The sequence below is a fragment of the Ambystoma mexicanum genome, chromosome 10 (genome assembly GCF_040938575.1).
Source record: "Ambystoma mexicanum isolate Mex_15411 chromosome 10, UKY_AmexF1_1, whole genome shotgun sequence".
NCBI lineage: Eukaryota > Metazoa > Chordata > Amphibia > Caudata > Ambystomatidae > Ambystoma > Ambystoma mexicanum.
Window position 1 is genome coordinate 1480689720 of NC_090932.1, and position 19898 is coordinate 1480709617.

The following is a 19898-nucleotide window of genomic DNA, read 5'->3' on the forward strand; positions in this document are numbered from 1 at the left end:
TTTTAGATTCAATCAAATGGCGAGCCTTAAAAGCCAGACAGACTCTTTTCCGTCCAAATTCTAAGAACTTGAAACCACAAGACACGCACGTGATCGCTTCGCAGCCGGACTCTCGTGTGAGGCTCTGCAACCCAGATAAAGGCCTCGTCTCCAGCAAGCACAAGCGGGCGGGCGGGGCTGGGGGTTTATCCACCGCCCCCTCACCCAGGGGAGACGTGGTGGGCAGCAGCTAAACGCACACCGCGGCCATCATCTCTGGCACACACAGCACAACAATGCGAAACGTTCCTTCCGAGCCAGGGGTCGGCTCACAGGGTCTTCAAACTGCGCTGTTAAAACACGAAGGCGCTAATCCACAGCTACGCAGAGGAACCGTGGACAAAGCGCTCTGGGTCAGACCCGCTCCAGGTTAACATTGATGTGTATTCAAAATAACATTACATAAGCCACGTCACTTATGTTATGCTTAAGTAGAGAAAAGACCCATTTTGGATTTAGATAGCACGGGGGGTGGGTGGGTCTCTGTGATATAACATAAATACGCAACGTGTTGATGGGTGTGTAACTGTGCTGTTTGCAGGCTGTGATACAGGTATACTGTGCGGTCTGTAGACGGTAGTTTAACTGTGCGTCTTGATTGTGGATGTTGGTAGTGTGATGGTTGCTCACTGACAAGGTTACACATGTATGTTCTGGTAGTGGATGATGTAATGGTACTGTTTGTCGACTATGATATACCAAGGGCTTTAAGTGGGCCGGGGCTCGGCTCCGGCAGCGTCCAAATAGTGCATTTGAGCTGGGACTCCCTCGCACCATCTTTGCTAATCATAGTCAAGAGAATGTGCACAGAGGCTTGCTTGTGTTAATCACGTGATTAATATGTGTGATGGAATTATGTAATGGGAAGCTTTATACGGACAACCTGCACCTGACTCCAAAAGGGGGAAGCTGACCAAGTGCATATGTATGACTCATGGGTTGCAGTCATTTTAATCTTAGGATTTCATCATGAATGAAAGTGCAGGAAGGCCAGTGTACATTATGCGCTCAGGAAGGTTGTAGGCTGGAATCATTATCACAGATGTGTCACATACAAAAATGTGTGCTAATTCTTATGTTCCCAAACTGCTCTTTGATGTTGTGGAAAGTAGCTTATATTGGCTATATTAGTCCCCTCTCATTTCTCCTGGGTGACTTCGTAACCTGCGGAAGAAGCTTTTTTTAGGGGGCCCGTTTCAAAATGATGTTGGGGGGAACTCTTAACCCCTCCAGTCCCCCCCCCCTCCATTCTGAGGCTGAGGTATGGTACATAGATTATAGTGGAGATGTTTCCCAAAGTATACTCCACTCGGGTGATTTCCCCGAGTTTATTATGGATGGTGTAAAACACTAGCCCCACCTTGAAATTCTTTTTTCCCCAAATCATATTTCCTGCCCCACAGCAAAAAAAAGAAAGTAGGCTAAACAGGTCAGCGAAAACACCTTTTAAATAGGTCTGTCTCCGGCCAGCAAAAGCACATTGAAAGTGGCTCAGCCTTTAGTTTGAGGAGACTGGTGCCTCTCTGGGCAGAAGGCTCTTGCCATCAGTGCTTCTTTACAATGGCAAAATCCTAGCTAAAAGAGCACTTAAGTGAGAAACTGATTTATTGACAGGCAGCAATTTATTTGGAAACTCAACCAGGGGGAGGTGTATTTAGCAGGCAACAGCACCTGAGACAATGCTAGCCCAAAATATGTTTGCAAGGCCTCATGAGAGTATTTTTGGTAGGGTGGGGGGGGGGGGGTCTTGACTAAACCACCAGCCCTCCTTTAGGCCATGTCCAGCATACTTTGGCCACGCCCTATTCCAGAGCCCCGCCCCGGTTTCGTATCCAACGTCACGCACTGGATATACCTTGAAATGGTGCTCTGGTTGTACATTTAGATTTCGTTGATGTTTCTGTGCTGTTTCTCCCTTGAGATGCTGGTAGACATCATTACATTATGCCTTAGTGCTGTTTTTAGGCAGTGAAACATACGTGTGCTTCTTGATGACAGCTGAGTCACTGTGCTCCTGGCAGACCTGATAATACGGGTACATGGTGAGCTTTATAAAAACGTGATATTATTGTCATTTCTGCCAAATGTACTGCCCCTAATACTGTTCCGCTGTAACCTCGGAACTCCAACAGCACTGTCATGTTTAACCTGTATATCACCTGTAAATAACTGCTACAACTTGTATTACTGTGTATTAAGAGAATATCCTGTAACAGCGCCACGATGCGTCCGGGCCGCTGGGCGCTCTATAAATCACAAATAAATAAATAAATAAATACATTTCATTCCATCGGTTACGGGTATCTTCCCTTTGACCACAAAGCCTGCCTTGTGGTGTGTGAGTCGACACAGGAATGCTGTATTTCGTGGGCAGTGACGGTGAGAGGTGACAGGAACCGAACGGCCAGAGAGGTGGCACAATTCCACGGGGGCTGTGCCCACTGCACGGGCAAGCAATGCCACCACTGAGAGCGAAAGGCGCCGTAACACGGCGGAGCAAGCAAGGGTGCCGATGGTGAAAAGCCTACACCTCGCGCAGGGCACACCCAGCCCGCCATCTCCTATCTGTACGGTGTAAAGGTCCTTATGCCTCCGAACGTCTACAGCATCCCAAAGCGCCCCGAAACTTGAGCAAGGCAGCAAGTAGGCGCTGCATAAATCACCCGAGAAAAGGAATGGAAGAGGGTCTCCAAATCCCTTTAGAAGATATATGGGGGCTGGGGGTTGAAACCAGGGGATCCAAGTCCCCGTCCCGGCTTCCCCCTTGACCGCCGTGTATGATCCTGGGCAAATCGCTTTATCTGGGCTGTGCACAAGTCAAGCCCCTTACATTGCTGTTAAAAAACAGAGCGGTTCCGAGCCGCGTTCAACCACCGTTATATGGCCAACAAAACAGACTTCCCCAATCCTCAACAGAGAGGGGTCCAGTAGGATAACAATTGTTTTGGTTACTTACCTCCGGAAAGGACCCTTTCGCATAGACCATCAGCAGAGAGGTCTTGCCGCAGCCCCCGTCCCCAACGATCACAATTTTCACTTCTTTCTTCCCCGAAGTGCTCCTTGCGTCGCCTGCCGCAGCAGGTGAGTTGCTGATCGTGCCGTTCGATTCCGTCATGTTCTGGCTTCTCGGGCGCGGTTGTTGTGGAATGTTGCCGTCGCCTTTCATCGGGGATAAAATGCGGAGCCCCAGAGGGACACTCAGACCCGGGGCATGGTGCCGGGCGCAGGACTTGGAAAGATAAGCGTGTCAGCCCATTACACGCGGCCGAGGCAAGAGGAGTGCATGGTTGCCCACTGAGCTGTGCGCAGCGCCCAGCCCTGGGGACTCCACCTGCTAGAGGTCAGGCTCAGAACACAGCGCCATGCGCCGTGCTCCCCCTGCTGGAGGACCTGCGCAGGACACCGCGCTCAGCCGTCTAGAAATCGGAAGGATTATAATAGCGCGCGAGGTGCCACACCTCATGGCCAGGCCAGTGCACTGCGCCCAACCTCCTGCTAAACCAGCAGCTTGTAAGCATCACAAAACGACCTGCACCAGATTATATGCCGGCGCGAGACTCGAGCCTCATCCATAATTACTGCTCTGTCCTGCAGCAGTGGCGGCTCGGGGTGTCAACCCACCCATTTTGGATGAGCCGTCACTAAGCGTTCCCTTCCCAGGCTGGCTTGAACGTCAAAGAGAAACGCGGTTTCCCTTTCGCAGTTCGTACCCCAGCATGCATGCCCAATGGGCCATGCAAATAGGTAAGGGCCTTTTGGTTCCCCAACCTTGCATGGCCCATTGGGGATGCAGGCTGGGGTATTGCAGCTCTGAAGGTGCGAGGGGGCGCTCCTATTCCTCCTGCACGTTCAGTGTAGTTGGTGCGTCCTCCGGGTTCATGTTGCTTGGGAGCAGGGGGTATTAACCAATTTGATCGAATATAATTGATCGAATGGTACATCTGGCCGAATTCGGCTAGTACCAAATGGGACCGAGGTTGCAGGGGTGTCGCCCGCTCTACCATGTTCAGTATTGATAGCTGTGGGGGGGAGGGGGGGTTGAAGGGGTGCCCCATGCTTTCTGAGGATTGAAAAGAAGGGAACGAAAAAACATTTTAAAAAGAGAAAAGGGGACCCTGCAGCGTCAGACCCTACCCGCGTTGGAGGGATGGAACTGATGCCGAAAAGTATGTGGGGGGCACCAGGGGGATGTATCAGTGAGTGGCAGGGGTATAGATTTGCCGGATTTGGCCGCAGTAAAATTGTGTGAGTGGGGAAATTGACTACGGTCAATTCCGCCACAAACAATTATGCCACAGCCAAATCACACAGATCCAGCAGGGGACCGTCGCAGGACTTGGCAAAGTGGATACTGGACCAGGGCTGCATGTAAGAAAAAAAAAATTGTCCATTGATGTGTGAATGAAAGAGTATGTTGTGTGGATGAGAACATCAATGGGCCTCATTAAAACCCTGGCGTTAAGGGGTTAATGGTGCCGTAAAAGGCTGCGGCGCCGTTAAACCCTTAACGCCAGATTTACACTTTAACGCCTGTATTTTTGACTGGGCAACAATGTTAAAATTAAGCACTTTTGCTTTAACATTAACACCCAGTAAAAAGATGCCATACCAGAGTCTAAACTTCACCAGACTAGGTGCAGCAATGGAGTCCAGTCTAGCCACGTAAAAAAGTTAAAAAGTTGTCATGCATGGTAAGAGTTATTATGTGGGAAGAGTGGAATTTTGGTGTTGCCAGTCTAGCCATTTCTTACTGTGGAATGCCATTTTTACTGGGCATTAATGATAAAGCAAGCATGCTAAGTGTTATTATGTGTCAGACATGTTTTTTTCTGTATGGTTGTGTAGGGGAGGATTGGTCCAAAAGACCCCCCTTGCCTACATCCCCTCCCCAGGTGAGGGCCATGACTTCTCGGGCGTCCCCTCCTTACCACCAGGGCCCAGGTGGTGGATGGCTCACCTGCTGAAGACATTGCCCAAATGTATTGAATTTAGCTAGGCCCAGAAACGATTTTGTATAATAAAGATGGTATGAGTTCGGCGCACTGTAGCGCAGCCCCCACCTTTGGAGAGTTTCAATTATCCCTGCGGCCGCAGCTCCCTGGCAGATCCACTGTGAGCCCGTTCCCACGAACGAGACGGACATGAGCTAGTGTAAGATACCAACACTGTAAAATTTGACCTTCCGCAGTGTATCGCTGCTCCCAGCATGACAGCATGACCCGGCCAGCATAGCCTGGGTGGAAAGAGAAGTGAAAAATGGTCCTTTAATAAAAGCAAAAGTTCCCAAATACTAATGCCAAAACTACTTGCAATACGTGCATTTTCTCCACAAACCCCTTTGATTAGAAAATTTGTAAAACGTACAGATATGGCAGAATACATGTTCACATGGCATAAGCAATGAAGCGCGCCCACCACTGCACTTGTGTGCAAATAATAAAAGTGTCCCGGGGGGTTATTTGTTATGTGCCTCATTGAAAAGCTTACACCCCACGGTCCCGCGCCACAACCAAACTAATGCTGCTAGAGTGCAAAGAAAGACAAATGCAACCATACTGAGGGCTCATGTGAAGGACACGCGAGAATGCACCCTCCATGTGTGTAAGTCCAAGCCCCTCATGTGCCACTACCGTCATGTACGGTGGCAAGTCATTTCCTACGTGCTCCACCAACCTCACTACTACCTCACTAACTGCAAATGTATATGCATATAACACAATGCTGTAGTTGTTAAAACATAGTGTACAAATAATGTGCTCGGACTGGCTAAATTCGAGAGGCATTAGCAATGTTAAGATGTGAGCTTTGAAATGACTCAATTAGGATTGTATGTTATTTGAATGTTTATGATGTTTTCACCGCGAATCGGCAACACACGAGGAAGATGCCTTTGTGAGTTTATGCAAGGCCATTCCCCCTCCCACCCAGTGGAGCCTGCCAGACGAGAGGGCAGAGGCCCGCGCCGCGCTGCTCCACCTCCCCCCAACTAGGCTGGAGCCGCTTCAAAGATTTGTAGTCCCCTCTGCAGCACCCAAGGCCACGGCCCGCCACCTGCATTATTTACAGCCCAGTAGTAAAACTCCGCCTGAATACACAAATCCAAAGGCGCCCTCTCTTAAACCCCACAACCCACCGGATCACCATAGGTTTATGGCCCCTGTAAAATTAGGACACCCAATACTATGGCAACATACAGCAGCACATTAATAACGACTTCTGACTAGACAAAAAGACATGTGCCACCTGTCCCATGCCCTGAGACCTAGCCCCACGACCTATGGTACCCGGTCAACAGGACACTGGTAACCATGTACTGATGAATCGTCATCAAACCCCTCTCAAGGTGCATTCCTCCTGTGTTGCATTAACCTGTAGGATAACCTATTGAAAGATTTACTAAAGAAGATAATATTGCAATAACTGAATGACTGCGGTGTGCATGGCCTAGGGCAAATAAGTCAGGAAAAGACATTCATCTCTGACACTGGCCACAGTGGCACAATGACACCACCCGGATGAACCCAGCAGACCTGCCAGGCCCAGCCCAACCCACGAGGCTGACCAGTGACGTCCTCCAGCCACGGCCAAGCACATCGCAGCAGCACCTATAGCTAGTCGTCGCCACCCAATCCCATTGAACTTGTGCCCCCTATAGAATGTAGTTTCTGATGATGTTTTTTGTAAATATATACGCCTGTCTTTGCTATTGTCAGACAGAGCGCTTTCGGAGTTTGCAGAGTTCTTTGCATGCCCTATTCTGATTGATAAACTCCCATTTACGCTCACCCGCACTTTGTCTTGGCCTATTCCCATCCTGGGAGAGTCCTTCATTGTCTCTCATTGCGGGGAGGATCGTGCTGGTTGGGGACGCTTGCCTTCAGTGGTGACCCCGAAAGCGTGATTATTATTTTTCTCCCAACATATCCCTACCGTCCCCTTTGGCACGAAAATCTCCGGTCGAAAAGGGATACGCACGGTGCGCCGGCTCTGGGAGGGTACCCGCCAACGGCGACCCGTACGCTCAGAAGTGCACACTCAACAGAGAGAGGGTACGGGATCCCGGTTGAAAAATCCCCTTTGAGTACCGCTCGCCGGAGCCGGGGCTGACTGTTGAGCATACGGCAGCACTGCCTGGACGGACCCAGTTTCGGAGACTCTCGGTTCAAGACGGGCACGTGAGTATTGAGTGCGAGCGACCATAAAGGGAGTAGAGGAGGAAATTTAGGAAAGGGAACGAGGCGGGGTAAAAAGGGGCACATTGGGTCTACTAAGGACCATCTCAAACTTTCTTTGCTTTTTCTGTGCATATGGCCATTAGGATTAAGAGGTGATTAAGAGATAAAAAAGTGACGGGAACCTAGCTCCGAAAGGGGGTGGAAGGCGGCGCCGCATAGTGCTATCTTGATTAGTACTGGGAATATATGAAGAAGTGGAAAATAAGATAAAAGTGTCTGGCAAAGGGAGACACAGAGAATATATCAGTGACTGCTATTCTTTCTATTCTTTTCTTTAGGGTTACGGGAAAAAATAAAAGTGGGTTAGTACAAAACCAAAGAGATAAAGTAAGAGACAGAGAGTTATTACTGTAAAACTGAAGATCAAACATATATATATATATATATATATATATATCTCTGAATAAAACGGACAGGGACAGCCGGCCAGGGAGGAAAGGGAGGGCAAATCGAACTTTGAATAGAATGTTACAGAGGGGTGTGTGCACATCGTATGCGTTGGGAGATAATTTGGTGTGATGGGAGTGTAAAAATGATCATAAATGTATAGCCATTGAGTTGAGTGGTTATGGTAAGTGTGGTCAGACAAACATTATAAAGACAAGAGTAATAAGGTGAAGTGAGTGTGTACCTATCTGATTTCTGGGATAACATTGTTGAGATTACAATTTGGTTTGCTCTTGTACGTGCCCCTCCCCCAAAGAGAATAGAATAGAGGCTGTGTGCAGCCATTCTTATGGGGTGTAGGCGGGGGGAAAGGAACACGAAGGCCCCCGCGATTGAGTAAGACATAAAATACAAGGGGCCTCATTAGGACCCAGGCGGTAAGGGGTTTACGGCGGCGTAAACAGCGCCGACCCTTACCGCCTGATTCCGAGGTCCCTTAGCGCCATGGAGGTTTTAACACCTGCTTTTAGCAGGTGTTAAAATCCATGGTGCTAAGGGACCTTGTTGTTAATTACGCCACCATAATTTACGGTGGCGTAATTAACGCCTTCCCCACTCCCATTATGCCCTATGGGGCAAAAATGGGAATGGGGAAGGGTAAATGGGTTAATGGGGACTTACCGCCCCACTCACCTTGGAATGGGGCGGTAAGTCCGCCAACCACCATGGCGTAAACGTAGTTTACGCCATGGTGGTAAAGGTACGACCCAGGCGGTAACTTACCGCCTGGGTCGTAATGAGGCCCAAGGACTCACATGGTGATACGTTTATATTGAGATATTGAGATACATAGAGATACACAAGTACTGGGAGGGCACAAAGTATGGGGGCAGAATCACCCTTATCACATATTTGCAAGAACCTACCTGGGTACGCAGAGCAGATTAAGAAATATCATGACCAATGGATCACAGAGTTAAAGGGAGAGGGGTTGCCCCAGATATGGCCCGAAGGGGGATCATTTGACAAGAGTGTCCTAGATATGGTAGCCACATGTATTTGTTTGAAATACAAGGGGAAGCAGTTGCATAATAGGAGAGAAATATTAGATCTCTGGAGGCTGTTTGAAGAGATACCGCCGCCTAAGGCAAGAGAAGTAAATCCTGATCTACCATCTACCACTGACAATCCACTAATGATACCCAAGGATGATAAAGCATTGCCAAACGAAGAGCCACCAATAGAGATAATAAGTGTATACCCAATACTAAACAAGCCAGTGCCCGCAGAGGGGTACAGCGACCCCACTTATGTGCCTCCCCCGACAACTACTACAACCCAAAGGCCAACGGCACCCCCGCCATACGAGAGTACTAGGGAGCGAGCACAGGTGAGCACACCAAGGGTGGACATAGAAAAACTAACAGACGATCTAGAATCAAGGCTCTCTATAGCCAAAGATGAGCTCTCGAGGATAAAAAGCATATGTGAGCGGACCACACTTAATGCGGCCGGTTCAGAGTGTGCATCTAGAGCACAAAGCGGGAGTAGAACTTTTGAAGAAGGGTGGAAAAAAGGTGAGATACTGTTCAGAATACAGGAAGAACCCACTCGAATAATTGAACTAGAGGAAAGAGAGGGATGTACTGACAATGAAGAGAGGCCTACAGGGGACAGGGAGGAGCTACTATGTGATATACGGGATGATTTAGAAGAAAGCGAAAGGTTAAGTATGGCAATGGGAAGGGGAAGCGAAGGATTGGATGGTGCATGCTCAATGAGAACACTGGATGAGGAGTGGACAGGTCGATTAAGGAACCGAGTGGGGAAAATGGCATCACTAGGAAAATCGGGAATGAAGGAGAGTACAGAGACGACGACAAAGGGCAAGTTGCAGCTCCCACTGATACATAGGGGAGGAGGGAGGCCGAATTACATACCCTGGGCTCAGATGGATAAGGCTAACTTACTAAAGTTATTGCCCCCGTTGTCAGGAGGGGCGAGCAAGTGGATATATGCCTTTGAGAAACACACAGCCGGGGTACCTCTAGCAATAGGGGACGTGAAGAGCTTGCTAGTATCCGCAGTAGGGGATCAGGCTGACAGAGTATGGGTTAAAGCTGGTTTCCCGGGAGTAACGTTAGACTGCGATCGCCATGATGGTGCCTCCTTTAACACAGTGCGTGCAAGGGTGTGGGATGCTTTGAGGGAAACGTTTCCAGATACACCTGACTTACAGTCAGTTATGCAGTGTACAATGAATGACGGGGAAGATGCTATGGATTACATTTTCCGGGTTCAAGAGATGTGGAGAAGAGCAGAAACGGGCACACCCTGGTACCAATCGACATCGTTATTTTACTTCATTATTAAGAGGGGGCTCCCAAAAGAGGTGCAAAAGGCACTCGACAAGATAGCAGGTATTGAAGCGAAAGGTTGGCCTGAAATTCAGAGCATAATAGTGCACCACTGTAAGCGAATAAAAGAAAGGGAGAAGGAGGTGGCGCAGAAAAGATTGGCAGACGAAGCGAAACTAGTGCAATCAAAGCTGGTGAAGGTCACAGCAGCAGTAGCCGCGCTCCCACACAGCAGGGAGGGAGATAAGGAAGAGGAGGGGCTGGTAGCAATACAGGGAAGGATGGCAACTAATTGGGCAGGAGCAGGACAGCGGCAGTGGAATGAGCAGGAGCAGGGCGGAGGTCCGCAGTAGCAAGAGTGGGCCCCTCGAGGGGGACGAGGTGGGTACAGGGGCCGAAGAGGAGGTGGACTGGGGTACGGGGGAATGGGAGGAAATGGATGGCAGGGTCCCAGAGGTGTGCAAGGGAGTTGTTGGAACTGCGGGAAGTGGGGACATTACTCTAGAGAGTGCAGAAGTAGACCAAGCAACGGATTCCCAGAGGCAGAACATTATGGTCATCCCCATCCGGGAAGCCCGTATGGTCTCCCAATGGGACAACAACAAAGAAACACCGCCCAGGGGTACAATGAGCAACAGCAGGGACACCAATACAGAACACAGAATCACCCACAAAACAATGACAATATGCACTACACGCCAGGCAACCCTTTCGCAACAACATCAAATGGAGCACCAGCACCAGCCCCCTATAGTGGCGTGTCAGTGGTTTCAGGGAGTGTGGTCAACCAAGGGGGGGCAATGAGACACCCCGCTTAGGACAGCCCACAGAGAACACTTGCGTGTTCAGTTCTATCTACCACCTACAATGCAGCAGAGGAACCATTGGTAGGGGCGCAGATAGGAGACAAGCAGTTCATATTCATGGTGGATTCGGGAGCGGAGAAATCCTGTATAAGGGAGGGCCGGTTCCCGTTATCTAACTGGAAGTTAGAGACGCAGGGGTTCTCTGGGGCTGTAATTGAAGTTCCTTACACAGAAGCATTGGATGTGACAGTAGGAGGTAACACTGTAAAAACACCCTTACTGTATTATGAACATTCACCAATAAATTTACTAGGGAGGGATCTTCTTAGCAAACTCAACATGACGATATCATTCACTGAGAGAGGTATAGTGTGTTCAACACCAGGAATATGCCCATTACGCGTAATGCTGGTAGTACAGGCTCACACAACCACACCAGAAATACGTGGATTGCCAGTAAACGTGGAAATGTTTATTGAAGGACTAAAGACACTGGCCCTCATAATTCCTGAGCTAAGAAGAATGGATTGGAGGATTCCAGCGGAGTTCCTCTTCCGCCCAAAAGTGTACCCTGACACAGCACCAGGATCAGTGGTATCATTAGATTTGCACGCTATACAGGTATCTGCGAAAAGGATCTCTGTGATTGGGATAGATATAGAAGGATGTGAGTGGCGTACAGTACTGTGTACAAATGCCAATATTGCCCTAAGAGACTTAACTGATGAGGACCTCTTTTCAGATTCGGAAGGGGATGGTGAAATAGTAATGGAAATAGCAATGCCCTGTGACATTTTGATTCAAGCTAGAGAAATCCCTGTTCAGCTGATGACAGTGGTGGGAGCACCACCGTCATTCTTCGATGATGACATGAGGCTCGTACTAAATAATTTGTGGACAACAGGCCCCCATGATGTAGGGTTGTTGCATGGAGTACAACCTGTGATAATAAAGCTCAAACAAGGAGCAATTCTACCCCGAGTGAAACAGTATCCATTGTTCCGTGAAGCTGAAGAAGGGATAAAAGAGACAATAAATGCGCTACTAGCACAAGGGATAATAGTGCCTTCAAACTCCCCATGTAACACATGCATTTACCCAATCAAAAAAGCAAAGGGAGGGTCTTGGAGGATGATACAGGATTTATGCCCCCTAAATGATGTAATACGGAAAGAGTTCCCTTTGGTCCCGAACCCTGCATCAATATTATGCAGCATCCCAAAAACGGCATCACATTTCACGGTGGTCGATTTGAAAAACGCATTTTTCTCCATCCCCCTGGCTGAAGAGAGCAGATACCTAACAGCATTTACACTAGGGGGGAAGAGATATGAACATTGCAGATTACCACAGGGATACTGTGAGAGCCCGAGCATATTCAACCGCATACTACATGAAGACTTAGGAAACTTATCAGTAGAGAGCACAATTATTCAGTACGTAGACGATTTACTGGTCTGCGCACAGAACGAAGAAGCATGCAGAAAAGATTCAATAACACTCCTGACCCTGTTGGCCAATAAGGGGTACAAAGTAGACAAGGAAAAGCTACAATACTGTCTGACAGAAGTTCTATACTTGGGACAGCTTATATCGAAAGATGGAAAAAGAATAATCCCCGACAGGGTAGAGGCAATAAGATCAGTAGGAGAACCCACAACAGTGAAGGAAATGCAGAAATTCCTGGGAATGTGCAACTATTGCCGAGCATGGATATTAGATTATGCAGCATACACCAGACCCTTACTGCAAGCACTGAAGGAGGCCCAACAGGAGAACAAGAAAATAGAATGGTCAGAAGAAATGAGCGCCTCCTTCAAATCATTAAAAGAGTTGATTTCAAGCGCTCCAGTGCTCGCAAGTTTTACCTGTTCTCACACTGCAAGGGGACACTCATGACAGCTGTACTGACACAGAAGACGTCACTAGGACACAAACCTTTGGCTTACTATAGTGGCACTTTGGATGCTGTCATGCAAGGACACTTTGCATGCGAGCAATCGCTCGCAGCGGCCGCGTTCGCAATTGAGAAAAGTGCCACAATAGTAATGGGATGCCCTGAGACGTTGTTTGTGGAGCATTCATTATTTGCAATACTGGAAAGGTCAAAAAGCACACTGACAACACAGCGGGCAACCGCCTATGAAATAATATTGTCCAGCGCCAACATCCATGTGGTGCGATGCAGGACAGTGAATCCAGCCACATTCATTACGGAAGCGTGCACACTAGAGGACATGCAGCAACACGATTGTGCAACCTACACAGGAGAAAGAGGGGTGAACACAGTGGTATGCGAGAATGCTCTGAGCGAGGGGGAAGTGTACTTTGTTGACGGGTCAGCATCAATTGACGTGGACACGGGAGAGAAACATGTGGGTATGGCAGTGGTGAGATTAGAAGACGGTGAGTATGAGACACTAGTGCAGTACCGCCTTCCATCACATTACTCAGCACAAGCAGCAGAACTGATTGCCCTAATAGAAGCAATACATGCAGCTAAAGGGTGCGCAGTGACAATTTACACAGATTCAGCTTATGTGACGACAACAGTACATGGAGGTCTGGCCAGATGGGGGCGGAGGGGGTTTCGACGAGCAGATGGGACTCCCGTGCAACATGCAGACTTACTGAAAGAGTTAATTGAAGCCCATCGAGACCCCACAGTGGTAGCAATAGTGAAATGCCAAGCCCATACATCAAACACAGACGTTGTGTCTTTAGGAAACGCGGCAGCAGATGCGGCGGCCAAAGAAGCCTCTTACTTTCAAAAATATGAAGCAGCTGAGTACATGCTACAGCACAAGACAAACGAGGAGCTTCCAGAAGGGTACAATGCAATGCCGATATCACAAATACTAGAGTTACAGGAAGGAGCAAGTGCAGATGAAAAGGTGATGTGGGTGAAACGAGGGTGCAGCCAATCAGCAACAGACTTACTGTGGCGACAAAATAACTCAGGAAAAGTGGTAATGCCAGTAAAGTTATTAGAAATAGCGTTCCAACAACTACACTTCCCAGCACACAACACGAAACAACACATTGCAGCAGAGATACAGGAGGAGTGGTTTGTGCCCTGTCTTCAGGAGCACTTATCTCGATTGGCACTAGAGTGCACAACATGTCAGATATACAATTCAGGAATGACATTGCGTACGCTCAGGGGAACAATTCCAAAACTGATTGGGCCATTCAGAGAGTTACATATCAATTACGCGGACATGGGAGAAAGGTGTAATGGAGCACGTTACATGATTGTGGTTGTATGCCCATTTTCAAGGTGGGTAGAAGCAGGCCCATGTGCACGACCTGATGCTAAAAGCGCTGCGAAGTTCCTAGTGAGGGAAGTCTTTCCGCGCTGGGGAATTTGTGACGTGATTCGCTCAGATAACGGCACTCACTTTGTAAATGAGCTCTTCAAGGAAGTAACAACACTGTTGGGAATAAAGCATAAATTGTGTTCGATTTATCATCCTCAAAGTAATGGCGTAGTGGAGAAGATGAACGGCTTGTTAAAAGGAAGGTTATCGAAACTATGCTTATCATTAAAAAAGAACTGTATTTACTGTTTACCCCTTGCGCTGTTTGAGCTGAGAAATCAGCCAAGCAAGGACCACCATTTGTCCCCGCACGAAATAGTGACTGGGAGACAAATGCACACAGCGCAATCGCCACTGCGCGAACACTCAGATGCACACAGAAGCGCTGCGATATTGGGAGACGAGTTCACAGACTACTTGAAAAAATTAACAAGGGCAGCGCACGCAATATCAAAGCAGCTCTCTCTACTTTCACGAGAGAGGAGGGAAACACAACAGGGTCTATTACGGAGCCTGAAACACAGCTACAGCTGATGCCGGGTGAATTCATTTATGTCAGGAGTTTTGTACGCCGGTGGAACGCACCAACGCACCACGGTTCCATGGCCCATACGAAGTAGTGTTTTCCACGCCCGCAGCTGTAAAAGTAAAGGGCCTGAGGTATTGGATACATCTGACAGATGTACGAAAGGCATATAATAATGTGCAGGAAGAGGTGGATGAGGAGGCACAGACAACAGCAAACAATGCAAACGAGGAGAATGACTGATTATGAACTTGTGTGTGTGTGGCAGAAATGCACCTGAATGAGAAAGTGGCTGACATGTATACTTGCATTTTAAAGATATTAAAAAAAAAAAAAAAACATTTTTTCTCTTGTGTACTTCTATGTAATTAATGATGAGATAAAATTGTGCAGTGTCTGCTCCCTTGTCTGTGTATCCCCACCCCTACAGCCCTACCCGCTTCCATTCCCTTTCAATATATACTGGCACTAGTAGTGCCAACAAAATGTTTACATTCATGCACTTAATGCACTTTTATATCTCAAACAGGAGCTACCATGGCATCTAACGGGCAGCCTGCAACGGATAGATTTATTAGATATAGAGAGTTGTTAACTGAGAGATGCAGATATTCGTATGAGTGTGGATTATCTGTGTGCATTACATTGTTTTTTACAATCATGTTTGGCCTGGTTACATATTGGTTCATAGCGTTCATCTCTATCGAGATGAACGAGGGGGGAGGGATTAACAGCACTAATGTAACCAATGCAACAGCAAGTGCAAATACTAAAGAAGGTGATTTTTTGGTATGGGACGGAACTAAACTTGTATGGGGATATTATACCACACCATCCAATGCTGTCATCTCAAAAAATGAAGGGCTACAGGGTGAAATGCGAAATAACACAGTGTCTCCGCCGAAAATATCTAATTACAATACCCGCAGTTTAAATGACCGAAACCCCTCCGCCATATCCTGGTTGTATAACACCCCCACCAGCCAGCCTGCCCCCATAGCCAAGAACACATTGTCAGATAACAGAAAGGAAGAAAATGAAAGAATGACAGCAACACATGAAATATTATATGATGACTGGGTAAAGGGGGCGGGAAGGAGAAAGGGGGGCCCACTTTGTCAATCGCTCATGAAGCTGGAAAGTACATGAGGAACAGAAATAACAGACGAAAAAGGGAAGCGGGGAGGAGGAAGTATGATGAGTACTATGGGTTAGGACTAGATAAAATGGAAGACCCACGACACCCCCACCAGACAAATAAATGGTATGCGGACATGAGTGCAACAGCTAAACAAACAACAAATGAAAGCTGTTATGTCTGCTCCCTCATCCCCCATGCTTCAGGCACGCCCAAAGTATTGTTACCCAAAGAGTTGCTTATTGTAGATGCCCAGTGTCTCCTTCATCTCACGTTGTGAAGGATTAAGAACACCTTCCAGGCACATGAAGTTACTTTTAGAATGCTGCAGAACGAGAAAACTTGTTACCCAAAGACGGTAGGAGTGGTATGTCTGGAAGAACCATTTATTGTGATACAAGGGACACTTCTTTCAGACAAGTGGAAGGACGAAGAAGTAATGTGTAAAGCTGAAGCGCTGAGGGGTGTGGCACCAGAGAAATTGCAGTGGATAGAAGAAACGTGCACATCAATATGAAAGGAACACATTTCAAAACTAACTTGGGTAACAGCCATTGAAAAACCCTTCAAGCTGCAGAAGGAAATAGACTATGAACTGTGTTTTAAAGGAGAGGGGAAAGCCTCCACGGGGACAAACAAGAACTGTAACAAGACCCTCACCATCCCAGACTTAAGAAAAGGGACAGCGGCCCTGATGGACACGTATTGGGCATGTGGCAACCAGGCATACCTGCACCTCCCACAATCATGGAGTGGCAGCTGCTCAATGGCCACTCTACACTCAGCACTAATGGTAATACCAGAAAGCCACATTGATGGGAGCAAAAAGATGCGAGAAAACACCCAACAGAGCGCAGCCCAACCCACTGCAGAGTCACAAATCTATGTCCTGTCTTCCGGGAACAAGGAGGAGGTGCTGTCCCGAAACCGACGAGCATCAAACTACATATCAAAAGCATCATCAGAGTTGCTGGCACAGATCCCAGACAGATACAGATTATTCAGCTCGACAGAAACATTCTTTGCCTCACTCATCCCAAGTATCCAGGCATGAGCAAATGCAAAATGGCTCCAGATAACACGTTGGGAGCTGATCCAGCTGGCAAATGACACTGAAGAAGGGTTCAACGTAATAAAAGTGGAACTAAGAGCATTAAGGCTGATGACCATGCAAAACAGGTATGTCTTGGACCTGTTGACAGCGATGGATGGAGGTGTTTGCCGAAAAATTGGAAGTGCCTGCTGCACTTTCGTACCTTCTGCAGACGCAGACAACGGCTCCCTGTCCCATGTGATCGAAGCAGTACACAACCTAGGAGAAAGAATGAAAATGGAAGGTGGAGCAGAAGAAAGCACGTGGTTCGACAATACCTTCTCCTGGGTTCCATCATGGCTGGGAATAACTGTGAAATTTTTTATGGCGGCTGTGGTGTTCCTCCTCTTTATTTTTTGCCTATGCCAGGTGGGTCTTCGATGTTGTGCTAACGCAGTACCGAATGGTGCAATGATGATGGTGATAATGGGCAACACCCGTAGTACAATACAAACTATGCAGGAAGTGCAGGTACAAACAGGAACAGATGACACACCAAGATATCAGCTAGTGCCTAGGTATCACGACAAGGATATGGTGGACAACTTGTGGCATACTACCATTAGAGAGCCTCGTATACTAGAATGGTACGAGGAGGTATGGGTAGATTTGGAAGGAGAGAGCGGATGTATATACCTGACCTGTACCCCAGATGAGTATGCTAGGAGAGGTGAGAGCTTAAGGGGGGTGTGGAGAGCGTGGATGCCCATAAAAGGCACCCCTGCATGGGATGACGCAATAATTGACGAAGAGGAGTGCAGGAGATTGGAAGATTTAAGGAATTCGTTACTTAAGTAACGAAAGGGGGGAAATGTAGGGGAGGATTGGTCCAAAAGACCCCCCCTTGCCTACATCCCCTCCCCAGGTGAGGGCCATGACTCATCGGACGTCCCCTCCTTACCACCAGGGCCCAGGTGGTGGATGGCTCACCTGCTGAAGACATTGCCCAAACGTATTGAATTTAGCTAGGCCCAGAAACGATTTTGTATAATAAAGATGGTGTGAGTTCGGCGCACTGTAGCGCGGCCCCCACCTTTGGAGAGTTTCAATTATCCCTGCAGCCGCAGCTCCCTGGCAGATCCGCTGTGAGCCCGTTCCCACGAACGAGACGGACATGGTGTAAGATACCAACACTGTAACATTTCACCTTCCGCAGTGTATCGCTGCTCCCAGCATGTCAGCATGACCCGGCCAGCAGAGCCTGGGTGGAAAGAGAACTGAAAAATGGTCCTTTAATAAAAGCAAAAGTTCCCAAATACTAATGCCAAAACGACTTGCAATACGTGCATTTTCTCCACAAACCCCTTTGATTAGAAAATTTGTAAAACATACAGATATGGCAGAATACATGTTCACATGGCATAAGCAATGAAGCGCGCCCACCACTGCAGTTGTGTGCAAATAATAAAAGTGTCCCGGGGGGTTATTTGTTATGTGCCTCATTGAAAAGCTTACACCCCACGGTCCCGCGCCACAACCAAACTAATGCTGCTAGAGTGCAAATAAAGACAAATGCAACCATACTGAGGGCTCATGTGAAGGACACGCGAGAATGCACCCTCCATGTGTGTAAGTCCAAGCCCCTTATGTGCCACTACCGTCATGTACGGAGGCAAGTCATTTCCTATGTGCTCCACCAACCTCACTACTACCTCACTAACTGCAAATGTATATGCATATAACACAATGCTGTAGTTGTTAAAACATAGTGTACAAATAATGTGCTTGGACTGGCTAAATTCGAGAGGCATTAGCAATGTTAAGATGTGAGCTTTCAAATGACTCAATTAGTATTGTATGTTATTTGAATGTTTATGATGTTTTCACTGCGAATCGGCAACACACGAGGAAGATGCCTTTGTGAGTTTATGCAAGGCCATTCCCCCTCCCACCCAGTGGAGCCTGCCAGACGAGAGGGCAGAGGCCCGCGCCGCGCTGCTCCACCTCCCCCAACTAGGCTGGAGCCGCTTCAAAGATTTGTAGTCCCCTCTGCAGCACCCAAGGCCACGGCCCGCCACCTGCATTATTTACAGCCCAGTAGTAAACCTCCGCCTGAATACACAAATCCAAAGGCGCCCTCTCTTAAACCCCACAACCCACCGGATCACCTTAGGTTTATGGCCCCTGTAAAATTAGGTCACTCAATACTATGGCAACATACAGCAGCACATTCATAACGACTTCTGACTAGACAAAAAGACATGTACTGCCTGTCCCATGCCCTGAGACCTAGCCCCACGACCTATGGTACCCGGTCAACAGGACACTGGTAACCATGTACTGATGAATCGTCATCAAACCCCTCTCAAGGTGCATTCCTCCTGTGTTGCATTAACCTGTAGGATAACCTATTGAAAGATTTACTAAAGAAGATAATATTGCAATAACTGAATGACTGCGGTGTGCATGGCCTAGGGCAAATAAGTCAGGAAAAGACATTCATCTCTGACACTGGCCACAGTGGCACAACGACACCACCCGGATGAACCCAGCAGACCTGCCGGGCCCAGCCCAACCCACGAGGCTGACCAGTGACGTCCTCCAGCCACGGCCAACCACATCGCAGCAGCACCTATAGCTAGTCGTCGCCACCCAATCCCATTGAACTTGTGCCCCCTATAGAATGTTGTTCTGATGACGTTTTTTGTAAATATATACGCCTTTCTTTGCTATTGTCAGACAGAGCGCTCTCGGAGTTTGCAGAGTTCTTTGCATGCCCTATTCTGATTGATAAACTCCCATTTACGTTCACCCGCACTTTGTCTTGGCCTTATTCCCATCCTGGGAGAGTCCTTCATTGTCTCTCATTGCGGGGAGGATCGTGCTGGTTGGGGACGCTTGCCTTCAGTTGCACGGCATTTTTAATGGCAAAGCCAACAGGAGTGTGCTCTTATCTGCAGGTACTAGCATGTGTTAACTGAGCCAGCGTGGGCATGGTATCCTACAGTATCATTACTGACATTATGCACCAAGCAAACATAATTATGTTCTTATATG

General features: G+C 47.9%; 1 protein-coding gene across 1 annotated transcript in view; it reads right to left on the bottom strand.

The window, feature by feature from the left end:
• The window catches only part of RHOF (ras homolog family member F, filopodia associated), a 312658-nt gene extending 309291 nt beyond the window's left edge, over nucleotides 1-3367 (bottom strand). The window contains exon 1 of the mRNA XM_069619588.1: nucleotides 2996-3367. Within this exon, the coding sequence (XP_069475689.1) occupies nucleotides 2996-3205 (210 nt within the window). The 5' untranslated portion in view covers nucleotides 3206-3367. The remainder of the gene's footprint in view (nucleotides 1-2995) is intronic.
• Between the last annotated feature and the right edge of the window lie 16531 nt (nucleotides 3368-19898).